The following is a 15366-nucleotide window of genomic DNA, read 5'->3' as shown; positions in this document are numbered from 1 at the left end:
TTAAGCTCAGTGCAGTTTTACAGGCTTTGAAAGTATGATTAATACAAACTGCACTCTCTCTTTTGCACTGTAGAGTCACCTTACTTTAGCAAGGAGTTTCAATCCATGGAAGTCTTGAAGGATTCTGATGTGGTTTTGGAGTGTGAGGTGCTTGGCACACCTCCCTTCGAAGTGTTTTGGTTGAAAGATGATAAACCTGTGCGGAGCAGCAAGAAGCACAGAATAAGCATTGAGAAATCTTTGATTAGCCTCCACGTTTTCAGGTTTGATGCTTCGGATGTTGGCGAGTATCAGTGTAGAGTAACAAATGATGTTGGGACCTGCCTCTGCAGTTCAGAGGTCACACTGAAAGGTTAGTGTGAGGTGCAGAACACCACTAGCATGCTGTTATCCCAGTGTGGTTTCCACGCCACACTGTCATGCACCAGACCCATACTTACATAGCCACTTTATTCCTGCCAGAGTCCCCACAGTTCTTGAAGAGGATAGAAAACATTAGTTCCCTTCGAGGCGGCACAGTCGTGTTTCAGGCTGCTATTAAAGGATCCTTGCCCATCACTGTGTCCTGGCTGAAAGACAATGATGAAGTGATTGAAGACAACAATATCAAAATGACCTTTGTGAACAATGTTGCCACTCTTCTGGTGAGGTCTATTGAACTGAAACATGATGGGAAATATTTCTGTCAGGCTAAAAATGAGGCGGGAATTCAGAGGTGTTCTGCTCTGCTGACTGTCAAAGGTTGGTCCTACCCTGAGGGCTTGAAGTGATCTCAGATGGTTCCCTTGTGATTTTTACAGATGCCATTAACACTTTATCTCCTTGTTTACAACAGAACCTGCTACAATCGTGGACAAGGCCGTGTCAATAGACGTGACTGAGGGAGACCCAGCAACCTTGCAGTGTAAATTTTCAGGAACGAAAGATATTACAGCCAAATGGTTTAAAGATGGCAAGGAACTGATGTTAGGCCCAAAATATAAGATCAGTGTTACAGATACTGTCTCAGTCCTAAAGGTGCTTCATGCAGAAAAGAAAGACAGTGGGGAATACATTTTTGAGGTTCACAATGATGTTGGGAGCAGTAGCTGTTCTGCCAGCATTAACGTCCTAGGTGTGTATGGGTTCTCTTTTATCATTGTTTTTACATACAAAATCTTTTCTCCTGAGCTGACATCTGCCACAATCAAGGTTGAATTTCATACTTTGTCTTTTTACTCTGTCTTGGATAGATCTCATTATACCACCTAAATTCACCAAAAAGCTCAAGAAAATGGACAGCATTAAGGGGTCTTTTGTCCACCTGGAGTGCATAGTGTCTGGTTCACATCCTATAAGTATCCAGTGGTACAAGGATGGCCAAGAAATAACAGCAAGTGAAAAGCACAAATACTCTTTCCATGATAATACTGCATTTCTAGAAGTCAATAAACTGGAAGGCACAGACAGTGGCTCTTACACCTGTGAAGCAACAAATAAGGCAGGAAGCAACCAATGCAGTGGGTTCTTAACAGTCAAAGGTTTGAGCTCCTTCTTTGTCTTGTGTTAGGTCTCTTATCCATAATTTTGAAATTCCCCTGACTCAGAGTAATCCTTTTTCTTCCTTTTTGTATGTTATAGAACCGCCATATTTTGTGGAAAAACCCCAGTCCCAAGAGGTTGTGCCCAATGCTAGGGTTCAGCTCAAAGCACTGGTGAAAGGCTCTACTCCTCTGCAGATAAAGTGGTTTAAAGACAGCCAGGAGCTCCTCTCTGGAGCCAATCGATCTGTCTGGAAGGATGACACGTCTAGTGTACTGGAGCTCTTCTCAGCTAGGACATCTGACTCCGGGAACTACACTTGTCAGATAAGCAATGATGTGGGGACTGCAACTTGCAAAGCAGCTCTGTTTGTAAAAGGTGTGCAACCCCATGTTCTTTTCATCTTTGTGGGTCTGATTTTTCTGTGCAATTTGGGGGGAGGGGGTAGGAAATCCTTGTATTTCTTTAAACCACCTTGAATATTATAAAGCCTCACTGTTTCTGTCCATCTTCTAGAGCCCCCCAGATTTATTCAGATGCCAACTTCTGTAGTAGCTTTGCGTGAAGGACAGTCCACCACTTTCGAGTGCCAGGTAGTAGGCACACCAGAGATCCGTGTCACATGGTACCTGGATGGGAACGAAGTGACTGACCAAGCTAAGTACAGCATCTCCTTCATAGACGGTTTAGCCACTTTGAAAGTCACTCAAGCCAGAGTGTCAGATAGTGGGATTTATGTTTGTGAAGCCCACAATGATGCAGGTAGTGAGAGCTGCAGCATCGAGCTGAAAGTAAAAGGTTGGTTTTGAACATCTTGTCATCATCTAGCTATGCCACATAGCTGGGGTGATGGAGTAGGGGAGACTTCTTCTCCCCTCAAAACTATTCAAGGTTACTATCTACTTTCCTCTCATTCCTCTGTAGAGCCTCCAACATTTGTTCGGGAGTTGAGACCCACCAAGGTAGTAAAAGGTTTGGAGGCCACACTCGAGTGTGAGGTGACTGGTACTCCTCCATTTGAAGTGAAGTGGCTGAAGAACAATAAGGAGATGTTCAGCAGCAAGAAATATGCAATCTCCACCAAAGAATCAGTATTTATTCTTACTGTGACTAACTGTGATGTCTCAGATGTTGGTGAATATCAGTGTATTGTATCAAATGAAGGTGGGAGCTGTTCTTGCAGCACAAGGCTCAGCTTGAAAGGTCAGTCCTCTAGGAAGCACACCCCAAACATTACATCCCCTAGCTAAACTGTAGCGACTAGGATGACTTTATATGATCTCTCTTTCCCTTCTTCCCTTTCCATGACTTCTTTTCCAAACCACAAACAAAACGTCACACCACAGAACCACCATCCTTCGTCAAGAAGCTGGAGAACGTCACTAGCATTTTGAAAGGTACCGCATTCTTCCAGTGTGTCATAGCAGGTGCTCAACCCTTATATGTGTCATGGATAAAAGATGAGAAAATACTAGAAGATGATGAGCACCACCATATTACCTTTGAGAACAGTGTGGCCACACTGAAACTTACCAATGTTGACCTCAGCCACAGAGGGAGATACACCTGCCAGGCAAAGAATGAGTCTGGCGTGGAGAAGTGTTTTGCTTTGCTTTTTGTACAAGGTGTGTACAAGCTGTGACCCTTCAACCTCATCCTTGACGAGTACTTGAAAAGTCAGTCCATTACCTGTGTAGCTAACTGCCATTTTTATACACTTTATACCTCAGAGCCTGCACAGATCATAGAAAAGGCTAAATCACTTAAAGTCACCGAAAGAGACCCCGTGACTTTGGAGTGTACTGTGGCTGGAACACCAGAGCTCCGAATAAGATGGTACAAAGACGGCAAACAGCTCCTACCCAGTAGATACTACACAATGAGTTTTGAAAACAATGTGGCCAGTTTCAGGATTGAACCTGTCTCAAAGGAGGACAGTGGTACATACAGTTTTAAGGTTGAAAATGACTTTGGAAGTAGCACCTGTGAAGCTGTTCTCACTGTGCTAGGTTTGTATTGTCGTGTGGCAAATTCGCCAATTCAGCAGGGAGGGAATGAAAAAATAATAATCTCTGCTTGTGAAAGATAGGCAAGAAGGTAACCAGTGTGTTTTTGCCATTTTTTTGTGTTGGGCAGATCAATCAATTCCTCCTGCATTTATCAAAAAGCTAACCAAAAAGGATACCGTTCTTGGATCTTCTATCCAAATGGAATGCAAAGTTTCTGGGTCACTCCCTATTACTGCGAAATGGTTTAAGGATGGAAAAGAGATAACTGACAGTGCAAAATATAGAAGCCTGTGCCATGAGAACACTGTGTCTCTTGAGATTGCTAATCTAGAGCTGGCAGACAGTGCAAATTACACATGCAGTGTCTCTAATGTTGCCGGGAGTGATTCTTGCAGTGCTGTCCTGACTGTGAAAGGTTTGAAACTCTTTTACTACTTCTTATTTGTGATAGATGCTGGGAAAATACCTTCAATCTTATGCTAACATAACACTCTTATACCTCTTAATATTAATGCTGAAAACTTGTTCTCCATGCTTACCTCACTTATTTTCTTCACTTTTAGACATTTCTGATGTAACTGAATATTTCTTTCTCTTAAAAACTGCAGAGCCACCAAGCTTCTTGGTAAAACCTGAAAGCCAGCAAGCTATCCCAGATTCCACAGTGGAGTTTAAGGCCACACTGAAAGGAACACCACCCTTTACAGTAAAGTGGTTCAAAGAAGACTTACAACTTGTATCTGGTCCAACTTGTTTCATTGGGATTGAAGGGTCAACTGGGTTCTTAACCCTCTATTCGGTGGATACTTCTAGGAGTGGGCACTACACTTGCCATGTTTCAAATGACGTTGGCAGTGACTCTTGCACTACAACATTAATGGTAACAGGTGTGCACTCTTTCTTGTTGTGTTGCAGTCTTTTCATCTCTTTCTTTTCTTTCCTTTTTGCCAAGCACACCTCAGTGATCTTTGATACAATGCCAAGTGAATTCCCTACCCTGTGTTTGCAACCCACAGTTGTTTGGCTCTTTTCCCTCCTCTTTTCTTTCAAGTATTAACTGAGACCTTCCTGACCCCCCTTTTCTGGTTTTTTAGAACCACCCAAATTTGCTAAGAAGCTAGAGACGGCAAAAGTAGTGAAGCAGGGTGACTCAGCCCGGCTTGAGTGCAAAGTAAGTGGATCTCCAGAGATGAAAGTAGTGTGGTTCAGAAATGACCATGAAATTGTTGCCAGTGAAAAATTCCGGACATCATTCATTGACTCTGTGGCCGTGCTTGAAATGAATCATCTCAGTACTGATGAGAGCGGTGACTACATCTGTGAAGCTCACAACCCTGCCGGCAAGGCCAGCTGTAGCACCAAAGTCACAGTGAAAGGTTAGCTGTCCTTTTGTTCTCTGACTACATCCTATTTTTCCCTGGTGGTTTAATGCATTGGAAATCCACAGGAACATGAGATTCATTTCTTAGTTCACGACTGCCTTTTTCTTCACGTCATGTTTGTTTCTTGATGTCCCCTTACACCCTCTGCCAGGGCCTGAACAAGAGAGATATTGTTCTCAATGCAGATGAGTCCTCAGCTAGCTGTTCCCCAGTTCTATGATTGTCAATGCCCAAGGCAGATCATAGTGGGAACTGTTATATCAAGGAGCTGAAATATGAAGAAAAAGAACAGGCCCAAACTGATCAGTGTCAGTTTTACACCCTGTATTTGAGACTACTACGAACTAAATGAGACCTGTACCCTCTCTGCCAAGGGTCACCCCTCTGTTTACCTTTTCTACAGAGGAGCTAAGAGCTCTGAATGCTCACCTACCTGCAAGATCATTTCATAATGTACATGCCCAGAAAATGAGGAAAGTCCTTGCCCATTCTGTTGTTTTTCTCAGCTGTCTCGTTGTGGAGTAGCTGGTATCAGTAAACTGTTGGTCAAATAGCCCCAGACTCCTTTCTAAAAATGTTCCTTTCTTCCTTTGTTAGAACCTCCTGTCTTTAGCAGGAAGCCCTCTCCAGTAGACATGCTCAAAGGAACTGAGGTTAGCCTGGAATGTGAGATTTCAGGAACACCACCATTTGACGTTACCTGGTACAAAGACAGGAGACAAATCCGCAGTAGCAAGAAGTATAAGGTTACAGCCAAAAACTACCATACAAGCGTTCGCATTCTTAATGTTGAAGCTGCAGATGTTGGTGAATATCAGTGCAAAGCACAGAATGACGTAGGAAGTGACACTTGTTTTTGCACTGTGAAGCTGAAAGGTAAAGTATTGGCACGTACGCCTTCTGCAGTGCTCCCAATGGCACTGCATTGCTCTTCTTTATGTAAACATTGTATTTACTATAACTGCATATTTCTTCTTCAGAACCACCAAAATTCTTGACTAAAATAAACAGCATGACTGTTGTAGTTGGTGAACCAGTAGAGTTACAAGCAAGAGTGGAGGGCTCCCAGCCGATTTCTGTGCAGTGGCTTAAAGACAAAGAGGAAATTATTAGAGAAAGTGAAAACACGAAGATCACGTTTATGGAAAATATTGCAACTTTACAACTTGTGCGCACAGAGACAAGCAGTGCTGGAAAATACATCTGTCAGATCAGAAATGATGCTGGAAGTCGCGAGTGCATGGCTACCTTAACTGTTCTTGGTTGGTAAAAAATACAAGTTCATGAAAGAATTTTTTAAAGTCAGGAACTTGGCTATTTAGTGCCAGCTGTATGTTTTGCTTATGGCCCTGAGTTCAAAACAATCAAAACAGAGAATCCCCTTGTTGTGTCCCCAACAAGCAGTAGTCATGTTCCTTATTTCCAATTTGTCCAGGGATAGGCGTGAAAGGAACTACAGGCCTCTACACAGTGATGGGATCCAGTTGACTGGATTTCTCAGTCATGTCTTCTGCTCATGCCTGCTTGGAGAGGGACAGACAGTTGCATTTCTCTCCTAGGGGTTTAAAAATATTTTTACTTAATTTTGGAGAGCATCTGAAATCTCCAGTTTAGGGTAGAATAAAGGGTGGAAAAAACAGAGCTGAAAAAATTCCCCAGCCCAACAAGCTGAGATATCCTTAGCATCAAATGTGTAAGCCCCATCTTATAGTGCTATAATACTTACAGCTAGTACTAATCAAATCCTGTTTTCACCATACATGTTACCTGTCTCTCCTTCCAGAGCCTGCAGTCATTGTAGAGAAAGCAGAGCCAATGAGAGTTACTATAGGAGACACCTGTACTTTGGAGTGCAAAGTGGCAGGCACACCAGAGCTTTCCACTGGGTGGTTCAAAGATGGCAAAGAGCTGACCAGTAGCCAAAAATACAGAATTACTTTCCTCAATAAAGTATCTACACTTAAAATTATGGATGCAGAAAAGGAAGATGGTGGATTGTACACTTTTGCAGTGCAGAACGACGTGGGGAAAAGCAGTTGCACAGCATCGGTTGATGTTTTAGGTTGGTTGGGTTGCTTGTCTTCTATCTTTTACAGAAATTTTCTTTCAATCATGTTCACTTTCCTGTCTTCCATTCCTTCCCTCCTTTTCTCTCTAACCATGGATTCATTATGTTTTCTTCTGCAGATAGAATCATTCCTCCTTCTTTCACAAGAAAACTAAAGGAAACCCCTTGTGTCCTGGGTTCCTCAGCATTGCTGGAATGCAAAGTGTCGGGTTCACCTCCTATTTCTGTTGCCTGGTTCAGAAATGGACTTAAATTAGTCAGTGGGGAAAAACATCAAATCTCCTTTTCAGATAACCTATGTATTTTAGAAGTTAATTCACTGAGCGACTCAGATACTGGAACTTACACCTGCAAAGCTACCAACATAGCTGGTTCAGATGAATGCAGTGCTGTATTGACCGTACAAGGTCAGTATATGATGGTCAGGAAGCTCTCTGAGCTATTGTTTTCTCTTTCTCTCCTGAAATTGCCTATGGTCTTTTGCAAATATACTCGGGCAAAATTGTTGACTGGAAAATAAAGATTTTGTTCTTTATCTTCAGTAGGTGTGTGGAAATGCCAGGGTTATGCTGTAGCAACCTGTCTTATCTTTCTTTTTCTCTTGTGTGTTTAGAACCACCTTCTTTTGAGAGGACACCAGAGCCTCTGGATGTCTTGCCAGGCACAAGCATCACTTTTACATGTGTTATCAGAGGAACCCCTCCTTTTAAGGTGAACTGGTTTAGAGGGGCCAATGAGCTTGTGCCAGGGGACAAATGCAATATCTACTTGGAGGACTCCATTGTGGAGCTCGAGTTATTTGATGTAACTCCTCTCCAAAGCGGAGAGTACACTTGTCTAGTGACTAATGATGCTGGCAGGGCAAATTGTACAACACACCTTACAGTAAAAGGTTTGTAAAGATTGCTTCACTCTATTTACCTTAAAATACTGTTTTCTTGCCTCCATTTGTCCTGCTGGGCTCAACGTTTGTGACTTTTTACCCTTCACTAGAGCCAGCTGTCTTTGTGAAGAAACTGAGCGATCAGTATGTGGAGCCTGGCAAGCCTATCATCCTGGAGGGCACTTACACAGGCAGCCTGCCCATCTCTGTGACATGGAAGAAGAATGGCCACACCATCACTCAATCTCAGAAGTGTAGCATCACCACCACAGAGAAATCCTGCATCCTGGAAATACTTGACAGCACCAAAGAAGATGCAGGAGAATACACTTGCCATGTTGAAAATGAGGCAGGAAGAGATGTTTGTGAGGCTGTAGTCTCTACCCTAGGTGTGTGCTTCCTTTGCTGCTTTTTCTTGCCTATTCTTTCAAGTGTATGCTTTCCAAGGCCTGGCACTATAATGAGCCTATATTATTGCTTCTCTTTTTTAGAACCTCCCTATTTTGTTACACACTTGGAACCTCTTGCAGTGTCAGTTGGGGATTATACAACGTTACAATGCTGCGTTGCTGGAACACCAGAAATAACTGTGTCTTGGTACAAAGGTGACACAAAACTCAGGTCTACTCCTGAGTACAGAGTGTTCTTTAAAGACAATGTTGCTACACTTATTTTCAACAAAGTGGCTAGCAACGACAGCGGAGAATATATCTGCAAGGCAGAAAACAGTGTAGGAACTGCATCTACAAAGGCTCTCTTAACAGTTCAAGGTGATGATTTTACATTAGTTTGCTACAAATTCTTTTCCTATTGCAAAACTATAAATAAAAATGCTTCCTGGGGCATATTTATCCTTTAATTGCTTTCTTCTAGAGCGCAAACGACCACCTTCCTTTGCAAGAAAATTAAAGGACATCGAGCACCCTGTTGGTTTACCCCTTAAATTTATGTGTCGGCTCAATGGCTCAGAACCCATTACTGTGACTTGGCATAAAGACGGTGTGCTGCTAAGCGATGACCACAATGTACACACATCCTTTGTAGATAATGTTGCAGTGCTGCAACTAGTGCGAACAGAGATGAATCATACTGGGCAGTACTCCTGCACAGCCACCAATGCTGTGGGCACTGCCACCTCAAGTGCTAGGCTCACAGTGGCAGGTGCGTTGGCTTACCAAACTTTTGCCTGGACCACAGGCTCCCCCTTCCCATTTCATGCATGTGATTGTATCTGTGTGTTGGATTAGCTGTTTCATGAGGTATGAGTATTACATTGTTTTCTTGTGTTTCTAGAACCCAAGCAAGCACCTGTCTTTGACACCAGACCAGAATCTATTGATGTGCCTTTTGGAGAAAGTGCTGACTTTGAATGCCATGTTACTGGAGCCCAGCCAATACACATCACCTGGTCCAAGGATGGTCGTGAGATACGAACTGGAGGAAACTTCAATATTACATTTGTAGCCAACACAGCTCACCTTCGAGTGCTCAGAGTGGGTAAAGGAGACTCTGGCCAATATACTTGCCAAGCTAGTAATGAAGCTGGGAAAGACTTTTGCTCAGCCCAACTCAGTGTCAAAGGTATTAAGTCACCTTTGCTTGTGTGTTTTCTTTTTCTTGGGGAAAGAGACCTCTTTGTTGCAGAGTCTCATCTTCCACCCTTTTCAGTTTGGAAGTAAATAGAAAGTTGCTTTCCAGAAAGCAGACATATACCGTGTAGAGACCTTCTCCTATTGTACTGCATGACAGTAGAAGCCTTGTGTGCCTGCAAAATCTCCAAGGGGAAAGTTTGCCTTGTGAAGCTGTTTGTATGGCAAGTTGCACTCACCCTGCTTTTTTACTTCGTCATTAGTGCTTAAGCTACAGTCACAGTGGTATTCACACATAGCAATTACTATATGGAAAACGGTGATACACTAAATACAACTACCTTGCATTTGTAGGCCAGCATTGGTGACACTTTCAAATTTGCTAAAGATTTCAGTTGGAGTTCTGAATTGCTGATTTAATCTAGATTACGAATCACTTAAGTTCTTCATGCAGAAATATGCTTTAAAGATATGTAAGCAAGTGAAAATATCCCTACCGTGTTTCTGCTGCTCCTGGGGGTGAAGGGCTTGTCAAGTCTCTCATGCTGGCCTGGGGATATTTTCACCCCTCAAAGGTAACAGCAAAATTTCCCTTGGGTGGAGCAATCATCCTTCGTGCGCTTCTTATAGCTCCAGCTGTCTGATGCAGCAGGCTCCAGAGATGGCAGAACATAGTTTTAGTTGTTGTCTTTGTCTTCTTTTCTCCATCTTGCGTCTTTCCTTGAGAGGAAACTCTGGTTGGGGATACAGACAACTGCTGTAGCGAGCTTACTTTGTTGTGCCCTGATACTCTTGTGCTCCCCATAACTCTTGCTCAGCACTGTAGATTTCACATGGCAAACAGGTATACTGTCACTCTCTACATACTTATTCTGTTCTGCAGAACCTCCCAAGTTCATCAAGAAGCCTGAAGCTTTGCGGTTCGTGAAGCAGGGGGACACAGTTCAACTTGAATGTAAAATCAGTGGCACACCAGAGATCAGAATCATGTGGTACAAAAATGATCAGGCACTCCAGGCAAGCAACAGGCTCCAGATGTCCTTTGTAGACTCCGTGGCGATGTTAACCATCTTGGGTGCCAACATTGAAGATGGTGGCGATTACATATGTGAAGCCCATAACTCTGCCGGCAAAGCCAGCTGCAGCACTTCAGTCACAGTGAAAGGTTAGCAGCATGGCTCCACACACCACCAGAATCCCTGGCTTCTGGGCCCGCTCCCAGCTGCACATCCCCCTGGAGAGGGAGCTGCTGCTATGGCAGTTGGTGGCTGCTGGGGCAGTGTCTCTCCAGCTGCTCTCACATTCAAACACTGCTGTCTTTAAGCAGCGGAGACCAGGCAGGAAGTAGTGGTGGGTGTTCAGCACTTTGCAGCCATTCCCTTGTCTCCCCATTTAAGTCAACTGCAAGCTGAATAAGGCAAGCTTGTCAGGTCACAAGGGAAGCATGGACTAGATGGAGCACCAGCCATAGTGAGGGAGCTGGGCATACTTTGCAACCATTTGCCTCCTCCTTAAAAACAGTGATACTGGCAGGAATGAAATTTAAGACGGAAGAGGAGGCTGTGTTGCTGAGCCTCACTGATGGTAGCTTTCATGACTGGGAAGAGCCAGGAAAAGCTGGAATGTGGTCCTGGAGAGAGGGGAGAGTGGCTTTTGGGAAGAGGCACTGAGCACTGACTCCAAACAGGTGCAGAAGTGTCACATTTTCTGCCCTTGGGACCCTGAGTGCTGGGATGGCTTGCTGGGAGATTCTGGGGGCTCAGCATTTTTTAGAGGTGAGACCATATATTTGGAAGCTAAATATGGGTTTACAAGAGTAAGTGTAGGCCCCCTTCCTGAATATGTTGCCTCCTGCTACTGTCCAGAAACCCACCCAGGGAAGCATGCTCACACATTATGATGTGATTCTTTTTTTATAGAACCACCTGTTTTTAGCAAGGTGCCAAGCCCTGTGGACACCCTTAAAGGCTCAGATGTTATCCTCCAGTGTGAGATAGCAGGGACGCCACCCTTTGAGGTGGCTTGGTTCAAGGACCGGAGGCAGGTCAGGAGCAGCAAGAAGTTCAAGGTGACAGCAAAGCACTCCATTGCCAGTCTTCATATTCTCAATCTGGAATCTCAAGATACTGGAGAATATCAATGCAAAGCTATGAATGAGGTGGGAAGTGACACTTGCACCTGCCCGGTGAAATTCAAAGGTTTGTATGCTAGAATATCGGCAGCATCACTGACATCTTTTTTTGATCTCCTGGCTGTCCCTCTTCCAAGCAGGCATGCATGATTAACCCTCCTCTGCCTCCTTTTTTTTTTTTTTTTTTGCCACCAGAACCCCCACGCTTTGCCAAGAAGCTGAGTGACACTGCAATCTTCATTGGGGAGCCAACAGCCCTGCAGGCAGTGGTGGAAGGATCCCCACCAATTTCTGTTGTCTGGCTCAAGGACAAGGGTGAAGTTATTAGGGAGAGTGAAAATGTCCAAATGTGGTTTATGGACAACATTGCAACTCTTGAGATTGCCAGTGCAGAGGGAGCTGATGTTGGGAAGTACATCTGCCAGATCAAAAATGATGCTGGCATGCGGGAGTGCTCTGCCTTTTTACAAGTCCTAGGTGGGTATAGCCTGCTTCACAGGTACTGTATCTTACAGCTTGTACAATTGCCTCTACCAGCCTTTGTTTTCTGCTTATATCCTGTGTTCACTGGTTTGCGGGTAGATTTCCTGGGGACACGCTGACCCGTCCCTTCCTATTTCAGAACCAGCAGTCATCTTAGAGAAGACTGAGCCGATCACAGTAATGGCTGGCAATCCTTTTACCTTGGAGTGCAAAGTAGGAGGAACACCTGAACTTATCACCAGCTGGTACAAAGATGGCAGAGAACTAAGGAGCGACCGCAAATACCAAATTACCTTTTTCAACAATATATCCACTCTGAAAGTCTTTTCCGCAGACAGGGGAGACAGGGGTTTGTATACTTTTGAGGTGCACAATGAAGTGGGGGACAGCAGCTGCACTTCTTCAGTTGATGTTTCAGGTCAGCTCTATGTCTTTGTCGTTCACACTTGTCTTTAAAAGAAGCTCCCCCCCCCCCCCCCTTCCTTTCCCCTGAAAAAACCCCAACACTTTCTTTTCTTCTGCCCTGTCTTACTTAGATCGCCTTGTTCCTCCTTCATTCTCAAGAAAACTAAAGGAAACAAATGGGGTGCTGGGATCCTCAGTGCTTCTTGAGTGCAAAGTGTCTGGCACATCCCCCATATCGGTGGCCTGGTTTCAGGATGGGAATGAGATTGTTAGTGGAGAAAAATACGAAATCTCATTCTTGGATAATGTTTGTGCTTTGAAGCTGAATGCCCTAGATGTTACAGATACAGGGCCATATACCTGTGTGGCAGCCAATGTGGCTGGATCTGATGAATGCAGTGCCTTCTTGACTGTACAAGGTTAGTGAAGGATTGTACAGCCCCTTCAACAAAATTATTCTTCCCTCTTCTCTTCCTTCCCTCTGGTTTCCCATGGTTTCTTCTTCATGTTTTTTTCCTGTTTTCTCCCTCTTTCTCTTTTTTTTTTTAAACTCAAACCTGCTCCAGTTTTCCTCCCCCGCAGAGACTCTTCTATTAACATCTTTCTCCCTCTTTGCATGATACTTAGAACCACCTTCTTTTGTGAAGATACCTGATCCCCAGGAAGTTTTGCCTGGATCAAGTGTGACATTCACCAGCTACATCAAGGGCAGTACTCCCTTCAAAGTGACCTGGTTCCGAGGCATCAGGGAGCTGGTGCTGGACAGCAACTGCTCCATCTCTCTGGATGAGTCTGTGGCACAGCTGCAGCTGTACAACGTGGAGCCAGGCCACAGCGGGGACTATGCCTGCGTAGTCACAAATGATGCTGGCAGTGCCTCTTGCACAACCCAACTCTTTGTGAAAGGTGTGTTTGTGTGTGTGCGTGTACACACAGGTATCTCCCTTCATGCTCTGCCTGCAGCCCTGCCACATCTGTCCTTCTCACTATTCATCTATGCCTCTCCACAGAGCCTGCAGTCTTTGTGAAGAAATTAAGTGACTTCAGTGTGGAGCAGGGGAAGTCCATTGTGTTGGAAAGCAGCTACATAGGCACCCCTCCGATCTCTGTCACCTGGAAAAGAAATGGCATGCCCATTGCTCAGTCTCCACGCTGCAGTGTTACAACTACTGACAAATCTGGCATTCTTGAAATCTTCAACAGCACCAAGAGTGATGAAGGCGAATACACCTGTGAGGTGGCAAATGAGGCGGGTGGGGATGTTTGCCACAGCCTTGTATCCATCTTAGGTATGCATCACCCCTGATCCCCCTAAGGAACCCCAGTGATGCTCTGCCTCTGCTCACCATGTTCTCTCCTTCCCTAGAACCACCCTATTTTGTCACACACCTGGACCGTGTGGAGGTGAAGGTTGGCGAGCCCTTGATCTTAAAATGCCAGATTGGTGGTGCGCCAGAAATCAAGGTGTCCTGGTACAAAGATGACACAAAGCTCAGATCAACACAGGCTTACAAAATGCACTTCAAGAATAATGTGGCAACGCTGGCTTTCTCCACCGTGGAGGATAGTGACATTGGAGAATATATCTGCAAAGCAGAAAATAGTGTTGGCTTCGCCACCTCCACAGCTCTCCTTGTTGTTAAAGGTGATGGGCCAAGGGCCACTCTTTCCTGGGGTAGTTTGTAGGAACTCCTTGTTGTCTACCGAGAGGGGTTCTTATTAACTTCAGAGTTCATTAATTCTAGATTGACATGGTGGCTTCCTACTTATGGTGGTGATTATTATTGTTTTGCAGAACGTAAACTTCCTCCTACATTCACCAGGAAACTGAAGGATATTCAGGAGGCAGTTGGTGCCCCAGTGACATTTGATTGCCGCATAAATGGCTCAGAGCCTATCCAGGTGTCTTGGTACAAGGATGGAGTTCTTTTAAATGACAGTGATAACGTGCAATCAGCTTTCTTAAATAATGTTGCAACTCTCCAGATCTTGCAAACTAGTATGGCTGACTGTGGCCAATATACTTGCTCAGCCCAAAATGCTCTGGGGACTGCATCTTCCAGTGCCAAACTTCTCCTCACAGGTTTGTAGCTCACACTTAAACAAATGTCTTTTATATGTCTTTGCTCTTTTATTTCTTCACCGTTTTCCCCACTCTGCCCATTGTATGGTGGCCAGGGAGCATGGGCATGGCATGGTGAGGTGTGTGGTGAGGAGGTCTTGGTGGTGAACTCTGCCATGCTTTCCTCTTTGCAGAACATCTACAACCTCCCTTCTTTGACATCAAGCCAGTATCTATTGATGTGGCACTAGGGGAAAGTGCAACCTTTAAGTGCCACGTGACTGGCTCTGCTCCCATGAGGATTAATTGGACCAGAGACAACAGAGAGATCCGCCCAGGTGGCAACTACAAGATGACACTGGTGGAAAACACGGCCAGCTTGAGGGTCCTGAAAGTTGGTAAAGGGGATGCTGGAGTCTACACATGTACTGCCAGCAACAGTGTTGGAAAGGATGCGTGCGCAGCTCAGCTGGCTGTACAAGGTATTGCTGTGAGCTTTAGTGTTCATGAGGCTTTTCTTTGCAAGGCTGACACCTGGAAAACAAAGCCCTGAATGCAGACATGTGTGAGACTAACAAACTTTACAAGAGGCTACACTGACATGTCTTACTTCATTTAAATATTATTGTAATACTTAAATACTTATTCATCTTTCTTCTGGTCTGGTATAGTGCATGATTTGTTTTATCAAAGGGATTCTCCTGTTGAAATGTTAACTCTGACTTAGTACCCTGTTGTGCCTTTATGAATGGCCCTGTTGGCCAGCAAAATCTGTCTTCCTTAAAGTCTTTCTCCAGCAGTGACATTCACTAAATTGTCCAGGGGAGGGAAAT

At 44.4% G+C, this 15366-nt stretch overlaps 1 protein-coding gene across 1 annotated transcript in view; it reads left to right on the top strand.

The window, feature by feature from the left end:
* The window catches only part of TTN (titin), a 242336-nt gene that overhangs the window by 56990 nt on the left and 169980 nt on the right, over window positions 1–15366 (top strand). The window contains exons 54-84 of the mRNA XM_075710465.1: window positions 74–352; window positions 463–741; window positions 836–1114; window positions 1233–1520; window positions 1621–1899; window positions 2038–2319; window positions 2446–2724; window positions 2868–3146; window positions 3252–3530; window positions 3658–3945; window positions 4139–4417; window positions 4625–4906; window positions 5510–5788; window positions 5893–6174; window positions 6696–6974; window positions 7100–7387; window positions 7594–7872; window positions 7974–8252; window positions 8355–8633; window positions 8737–9024; window positions 9157–9444; window positions 10336–10617; window positions 11372–11650; window positions 11779–12060; window positions 12206–12484; window positions 12603–12890; window positions 13099–13377; window positions 13482–13760; window positions 13838–14116; window positions 14267–14554; window positions 14728–15015. Of these exons, the coding sequence (XP_075566580.1) occupies window positions 74–352; window positions 463–741; window positions 836–1114; window positions 1233–1520; window positions 1621–1899; window positions 2038–2319; window positions 2446–2724; window positions 2868–3146; window positions 3252–3530; window positions 3658–3945; window positions 4139–4417; window positions 4625–4906; window positions 5510–5788; window positions 5893–6174; window positions 6696–6974; window positions 7100–7387; window positions 7594–7872; window positions 7974–8252; window positions 8355–8633; window positions 8737–9024; window positions 9157–9444; window positions 10336–10617; window positions 11372–11650; window positions 11779–12060; window positions 12206–12484; window positions 12603–12890; window positions 13099–13377; window positions 13482–13760; window positions 13838–14116; window positions 14267–14554; window positions 14728–15015 (8736 nt within the window). The remainder of the gene's footprint in view (window positions 1–73; window positions 353–462; window positions 742–835; window positions 1115–1232; window positions 1521–1620; window positions 1900–2037; window positions 2320–2445; window positions 2725–2867; window positions 3147–3251; window positions 3531–3657; window positions 3946–4138; window positions 4418–4624; window positions 4907–5509; window positions 5789–5892; window positions 6175–6695; window positions 6975–7099; window positions 7388–7593; window positions 7873–7973; window positions 8253–8354; window positions 8634–8736; window positions 9025–9156; window positions 9445–10335; window positions 10618–11371; window positions 11651–11778; window positions 12061–12205; window positions 12485–12602; window positions 12891–13098; window positions 13378–13481; window positions 13761–13837; window positions 14117–14266; window positions 14555–14727; window positions 15016–15366) is intronic.

Source organism: Pelecanus crispus, chromosome 5 (assembly GCF_030463565.1).
Source record: "Pelecanus crispus isolate bPelCri1 chromosome 5, bPelCri1.pri, whole genome shotgun sequence".
Classification (NCBI taxonomy): Eukaryota; Metazoa; Chordata; class Aves; order Pelecaniformes; family Pelecanidae; genus Pelecanus; species Pelecanus crispus.
The sequence above is the reverse complement of the archived record's forward strand: the minus strand, read 5'-3'. Positions and strand labels throughout refer to the sequence as shown.